The sequence below is a fragment of the Salvia splendens genome, chromosome 9 (assembly GCF_004379255.2).
Source record: "Salvia splendens isolate huo1 chromosome 9, SspV2, whole genome shotgun sequence".
Lineage (NCBI taxonomy): Eukaryota > Viridiplantae > Streptophyta > Magnoliopsida > Lamiales > Lamiaceae > Salvia > Salvia splendens.
Window position 1 is genome coordinate 5,870,299 of NC_056040.1, and position 7,255 is coordinate 5,877,553.

The following is a 7,255-nucleotide window of genomic DNA, read 5'->3' on the forward strand; positions in this document are numbered from 1 at the left end:
CGCTGCCGTCTCGTCTCTCCGAGACGATATAGGGACCGCAACGAGACGTGTTGCGGATGCTTAAACTTCTTAAAAATAAAATTCCTTTCTTTTATGATGCTATAAACAACAACATTATAGAATTAATTTTTAAAATAATTTAACTATTTAGGATCTTTGAGCGCATTATGGTTAATTATTAGAGATAATAGATAAGCTTAATTAGCCAAACACTCTCCAAAAATTAGACAAAAGATTACAAGGCGTGGAGGTAAAAGACGAATCTACCCCTGACGTACAGTTTATTTATTAGGTTTACGATATTTGTATTCAGCGATAGAGATTTTGATGACACAGAAAACCAAGAGATATATCGAGAGAGAGACAGAAGAGCGAGAATATAGCTTCTCTCTCTAAGCTCACCAAAAGATACGCAGCCTCTCTTCTTCTTAGACACGAAACCACGCAAAAAACCCCGAGAGTCACAGAGAAAAATCTGCAGTTCCTGCTTTCTAGGGCACTCGCTCCTGAACACTAACGTGAGAAAAATTCGTAGCTTCCTCCTTCTTCCTCATGATTTTCATGTTTTTTTGCCGTGATTATACATGTATTTATGGCGTACAAATTTTTTTGCGATCGGTTTGTTAGTTTTAGTTTTTACTTCGGTGCATGACGTGTGGATCTGTATTTTGCCTTTCGTCGTCGTCATTTATGCACTGCAAATTTTGTTTCATGCGATTTCATGTTTTTTTTTTCTGTGGATTCACGTGTGTGTGCGTGTATTTTGCCTAGGTTTGTTAGTTTTGGTTCGTTCTTCGGTATTTGATGTTTGGATCTGTATTTTTTCCTTTCGTCGTCGTGATTTTTGAACTGGAAGAGTTTTTTATATTTTATTTTTTTATTTTTGATTTTTATGTGTGTGTTGTTATTCGTCGTTTGAAGTGAACACGAGAGTGAATTTTGAAGCGGAATAGCTTCTTTTCCATTATTTTGCAACGGGAATGAATATCTCGTGGATTGGCGTTTTCTCTGTCGTAGATATTTTGTTTTTTTGGCCTTGATATAGCAACTGTATTTCACGTACACTATTTTTAGTTTCTGCAAACCCGTCGTCTCCATGACAGTCTTTACGTTTTTTATTCCTTTTTTTCTATTTCTGGCACGTTTCGCTCTCTTCTGGTTTTCTTTTCTGTTTCTCTCTTTTGACTGAAGAAATTTTGTTGTTATCTTCTGGGTAAAGGCTAAAGTTCAAAAAAACAAAGAGTTTTTGAGAGTCCAAAGACAAGGCAGTATGTATATTCAAGTGTAGTTTTATTCTATTTGCATGAAAAATGATTGAGTTTATGTGTCATACGTGTCCGATTCAGATTTGCTGTGATATGATATGTTGAATGTAGTAAGCAATTTTTCCTAGTACAAGGCTGATTTAAGTTTGCAATTATGGTTGCAACGAGTCCTATTATGTACATACATCTATTAACTGCGGATCTTTACCTCTCTAATCAGTGAGAAGATATATGGAGAGAGGTACACCAGAGATGCTACCTCCACCTCCCCCTGTGGTCCCACCTAATGTTGTGCCACAGAAAGTAGCTATTGGGAAAAGGGTTCCCATGGCTAGGCCTGGAGTTGCCATCAGGGGCCAAAGCATCTCACTCTTGGTTAACCATTTTAAGGTTACTGTTGCCAAGAGTGAGGGCTACTTCTATCACTACAGTGTAATTTATTCATAACTGATTAATTCTCCCTTTGTTATTATTATTGGGAACAATTTTATATATGCTTCCTAAATCCATGTTGCAGGTCTCGATCAAGTATGAAGATGGTAACCCTGTTGATGCAAAAGGAATTGGGAGAAAGATACTAGAAAAACTTCATGAAACATATGTTGTTGAGCTGGATGGGAAAAAGTTTGCATATGATGGTGAGAAGAGCTTGTTCACTATTGGTCCTTTGCCTCAAAACAAACTGGAGTTTACTGTGATTTTGGATGAAGTTTCCTCAAATAGGTGTGTAATATTCTGCTAATGTGATTTCTTTGAGCTACTCAAGTTCTTTGGCTAAATCTGATCTTCTGTCAATTACAGGAACACTGGGAGAGGGAGCCCCGAAGCTGATGGTAGCCCTACTGACCTTGATAGAAAACGTCTGCGTAAGCAGTCTCGTTCAAAGACTTACAATGTGGCAATAAGCTATGCTGCAAAGATCCCAATGCAAGCCATTCCCAATGCACTTCGGGGGCAAGATTCTGAGCACTTTCAAGAATCTGTGAGAGTGCTAGATATCATTCTGAGACAGAATGCTGCTCAACAGTGAGTATCTTGATTGTGTTTTCCTTCACTTTATCTGTGACTCAAGTTACTCAAACTCTTTTACATCCTGTGCAGGGGGTGCCTTCTAGTGCGTCAGTCCTTCTTCCACAATGATGATAGAAACTACGTGGACTTGGGAGGTGGTGTCTTCGGTTGCCGGGGTTTTCATTCTAGTTTTAGAGCAACACAAGGGGGTCTTTCGTTGAATATGGGTAAGCAGTCCTGTTATGAGTGTTGTATTTCCATTTTAAATGTCTCAAGACATTGTTCCGTTGCAGATGTATCAACCACCATGATCGTTAGGCCTGGACCAGTGATTGACTTTCTCCTGTTCAATCAAAAAATTGATCATCCCTCACACATTGATTGGGTTAAGGTAATGTAAAAACTGCTTACGCTGTTGCTTTGTACTACATTCTTGTAAATTTCTAACCTGTTAAAAAATAGGCCAAGAGGGCATTGAAGAATCTGAGGGTCCGGGCAACTAATTCGAATAGGGAATTCAAGATCAGCGGCTTGAGTGACTTCGTGTGCAAGGAGCAAACGTAAGATAATCTATCTTTTAAGCTACATGCTTTGTTCAAAGAAGTAACCTCACATTCGTCCCATGATTTTATTGTTTAGGTTCTCACTGAAACAAAGAAGTGAAGCACGAGAAGTGGAGATCACTGTATATGACTATTTTGTCAATGAGCGCAATATCCAGTTGAAGTATTCCGGAGAAATGCCATGTCTGAATGTGGGGAAACCAAAGCGTCCGACTTACATTCCTGTTGAGGTTTGTACTTGGTGCAGCAGAATTTATATTCTTGGTGTGAAAATAATGATCCAAGTTTCCTTTCTTCCTATAGCTATGCTCCTTGGTATCCCTTCAACGGTATACGAAGGCTTTGTCAAATTTTCAGAGAGCTGCACTTGTAGAAAAGTCTAGGCAAAAGCCTCATGAGAGGATGAATGCCTTGAAAAACGTGAGTTCTTCAACTAATTTCTCCTAGTGATGATGTCCTCTCAATTTTATGTTTAGCATTGTAACAATTGTTAGCTGCATTTTGTAGGGCCTGTCGAAAAGCAACTATGCTGCTGAACCTCTTCTTCAATCGGCTGGAGTTACAATCAGCACTGAATTTACTCGCATTCAGGGCCGTGTCTTGGCACCACCTAAGGTATTTGATGCAACAACTGAGATTGAATTTTCCTGTTTCAATTGCACAAGATACACTATTCTTTGATACAGTACTTCTGTTCAATCTACCTTGTGAAGCAATGGAGATTTAACAGCTCGTCTATTTTTTTCTATCACAGCTGAGAGTTGGCAATGGAGAGGACTTTGCGCCACGTAACGGAAGGTGGAACTTCAACCAGAAGGTATAGTATGATTCTTTTTAAAATGTTGTACAAAATTGTATGAGAGCTAGCTCTGAATCTCAAGTTTTGTTTGGCAGAAACTGGTTGAGCCTGTCAAAATTGAAAGATGGGCTGTTGTTAACTTCTCTGCTCGGTGCAATATGCAAAACTTGTGCAAAGACTTGATCAGATGTGGAAACATGAAAGGAATAGTGAGTATTGAGTTGGAATTTCATGGAAGATTACCAATTATTTTTCTCCCACTTGACAATACTTTTCTTATGTAGATCATACATGATCCTTATGTAATGATCGAAGAGATGGCTCAGTCAAGACGCAGCCCTTCTCCTATCCGAGTTGATGATATGATTGGCTTGGTCAAGTCGAAACTTCCAGGCCCCCCTCAGTTTCTTCTCTGCATTCTGCCAGAAAAGAAAAACTCTGATCTCTATGGTAAAGATTGGGAACATTCTTACTTTTTTGTTAAGTAATTCTATTTTGTTGACTGAATTCTTGTTTCTTAAATGATGTTAAAGGCCCTTGGAAGAAGAGGAATCTTTCTGAACTTGGTGTGGTGACTCAATGCATTGCGCCAACACGCATCAATGACCAGTACTTGACAAATTTGCTGCTGAAGATCAATGCCAAGGAAAGTGTTGTTTCACTTCTCCACATCTATTTTTTAGACCACTTTGTTGACTACAAGTTTAGCTCACTCTTGCCTTGTCCTTCAACAGCTTGGTGGCCTGAATTCTGTCTTAACTACAGAAAATGCTCCACCAAGACCACTACCCCTGGTTTATAGCAAACCCACCATTATTATAGGAATGGATGTTTCCCATGGTTCACCTGGCCGAGATGTCCCCTCTGTTGCTGCGGTATTAAATCTCAAATCATCATTGTTTATGAAAAAACAAGACTCGGTATTATATTTGGTGTTTATTTTCTTTGGCTGCTGGATAATTAGGTTGTCAGTTCGAGGAAATGGCCTTTGATATCCAAATACCGGGCAGCAGTCCGTACTCAACCGCCAAGATCTGAGATGATCGAGTGTCTGTTCAAGCCAACTTCTGCAACTGGAGATGCAGGCATTTTCAGGGAGCTACTGAACGATTTCTATGATAGCTGTGGGCGTAGACCTGAACAGATAATCATTTTCAGGTAATATCAACTACTGATCACTTGCAATATCTATGCATCATGTTGTTTTTTCTGTTTATCATTATTTAAATGCATTCATTGTCTTGACATATAGTTAAACTGATCTTAATCTTGCCATTTGAAATTATGCTATGTCAGGGATGGAGTGAGCGAGTCCCAGTTCAACCAAGTCCTGAACATTGAGCTAGAGCAGATTATCCAGGTCTATCTTTTACCTTCTAAACATTTGAATCATTTTAGTTTCAACATGGATAATATCGAAAATTGGTTGCTGTCGATTGTTATTTAGGCTTGCAAGTTTAGAGATGAGAAATGGGAACCCAAGTTCATGCTGGTTGTGGCACAAAAGAACCACCATACCAAGATCTTCCAAGCCAACTCTCCTGACAATGTCCCTCCTGGTCTCTCTCTCTCTCGACAAGTGATACATAAACTGAAACATAGCTTGTTTTATATACTTATTATCTCTATTCCATTCTCATAGGGACGGTGATTGACAATGGAATATGCCATCCTAGAAACAATGATTTCTATATGTGTGCTCATGCTGGCATGATTGTGAGTTCCTAAAACACATCTTTACTAGAAACAGCTAGCGCGTTATCTGAGTTTTTGATTACTGATGTACAGGGAACAACACGGCCCACACACTATCATGTTCTCTACGATGAGCTCGGCTACTCTCCTGATGATTTTCAGGAGTTTGTGCTCTCCTTGTCCTATGTGTAAGAACATATCCCAAATCTCTTGCAGCCATAAAAGCCTAGGTTTCTGCTTTTATGTTTTAGAGTTCTAATCATACATGTAGTAACATGAAAGATCATTACATTTCTTGCAGGTACCAGAGAAGCACTACTGCCATATCAATAGGTAATTTTAGTTAAATAATGTGCAGCAAAATTCAGTTATATGTATATTTAAAGAGTCATTTTACTAGGTTTGGAAATGGAATTAGTCATTATTAACTGTCTAGATAAATTCAAGAAATCTGAATACTAATACTCCCTATTCAAAACAGCTTCTAAGAACATATCTCTGATTATATACACTTATCTCAATCAAACAATGTGAAATTCTAGGAGGAAATGATCCTACAACAACTAGATAATGCTTTTCCCGTCATTGTGGTTTCATCATCTCTGATGTTTGATCTTTCATTTGGTGCAGTGGCTCCTATATGCTATGCTCATCTTGCTGCGGCTCAGATGTCTCAGTTCCTGAAGTTTGAAGACTTGTCGGACAAGTCATCGAGCCACAGTGGTGGAGGTGGCCCTACTGTGCCTGAGCTTCCAGTCCTGAATGAGAAAGTCCGCAGCTCCATGTTCTTCTGCTGAGTAATTGAAAGTCCTCGTGCACTTAACCACTAGAATGAAAACTATCAGTTTCACATCTCTCTGCTAACTTAAATAACTCCAAGTATGGCGCTTACATGATCTATTTTGGCCTTTATTTTGAGCATAACATTTGCTGCAATGATTTTGTCAAGTCTAATATTTGCTCGTCTGCCGTTGGAGTTGGCTGACCATATAGCAGGAGTGCCTGCTATTTATTGTGTTAGTTCTGTTTGTAGTAGAATGAATGACTAATTTTGTGGATTGTTATGAGTTATTAATCTTTATGATGGGATTTTATGGAATGTTATGATTTGGAAATCTTTTCCACGTAATTCTGCAGATAAATTGATGAGGAAAATATGTTTTGGCTTTATGTTGTTGTATGAAATCGTACTACTGAAAGAATTTCGGAAATTTTAGATTCTTATTCAGTTTGCAATTTTATTAGGTTGGGTTATCAATGTTTGGTAGAGAACACTAAGCATTTTGTTCATACTCATTCTATAACGGCACTCTCGCTCATTTTCGAAAATTTACACCTTGTTTATTTATTTTAAATTTCTCTACTGTATTCCATATGCACCAATATTTTTCCGAAACTAACTTTTTAGTATATTTGATGGTTTCTCAATTCGCAGTGACCATTCCAATATATAATTTGACGAACCAACCATAGTAGTATGCCAAGTGTCACAAAGTTACTGGATGAAAACCGTGGTAAGGGCATTGTTTTGTCTCTAACTATTAAGACAGAGATTAAAATCAGCAGCAAAGAATTTACAATTTTAAGTGCTTTCTTTCTCCTTAAAAAATAATACGCCCACCAGTAAAAGTGAAAAATATAGAAGTACTACTGAAATGTACCCAATTATGATGTCAACGCACAAGTCTATCCTTTCAAAAAATGATACTCCATAGAATAAAAAGTAAAGCCAATTCTATGATCCAAATGGAAGAAAGTGCTAATCTTAATCCCAAGATTTTACTAAATAAATCAGTCTTTCAAACTCTTAAGATTTCCAAAAAGAATCTCAACTTGTGAGGAAAGAATATTTCTTATTTGTCCCTTTATTCTCAGCTATTTTCTACCTTGTACATTTCCTTGTGGACATTTTGCATAACATA

At 38.0% G+C, this 7,255-nt stretch overlaps 1 protein-coding gene across 1 annotated transcript; it reads left to right on the forward strand.

Moving 5' to 3' along the window:
- Positions 1–364: 364 nt before the first annotated feature.
- LOC121746841 (protein argonaute 4B-like) lies at positions 365–6,422 on the forward strand. Its single transcript, XM_042140782.1, has 22 exons — positions 365–518; positions 1,486–1,697; positions 1,783–1,988; positions 2,067–2,291; positions 2,367–2,503; positions 2,570–2,667; positions 2,739–2,836; positions 2,916–3,069; positions 3,143–3,259; positions 3,347–3,454; positions 3,594–3,656; positions 3,734–3,847; positions 3,923–4,088; positions 4,172–4,284; positions 4,373–4,513; positions 4,603–4,796; positions 4,935–4,998; positions 5,086–5,197; positions 5,281–5,354; positions 5,427–5,521; positions 5,635–5,666; positions 5,964–6,422. Exons 2-22 carry the CDS (start codon positions 1,497–1,499, stop codon positions 6,128–6,130), a joined length of 2,679 nt encoding a protein of 892 aa, XP_041996716.1. The 5' UTR covers positions 365–518; positions 1,486–1,496; the 3' UTR covers positions 6,131–6,422.
- Positions 6,423–7,255: the final 833 nt, after the last annotated feature.

Coding starts and splice junctions, on each gene's coding strand:
- LOC121746841 (XM_042140782.1), top strand. CDS start 1,497: ATGGAGAGAGGTACACCAGAGATGCTACCTCCACCTCCCCCTGTGGTC. Junction 4,999..5,085: donor AGCTAGAGCAGATTATCCAG/GTCTATCTTTTA, acceptor ATTGTTATTTAG/GCTTGCAAGTTTAGAGATGA. Junction 5,667..5,963: donor CACTACTGCCATATCAATAG/GTAATTTTAGTT, acceptor CATTTGGTGCAG/TGGCTCCTATATGCTATGCT.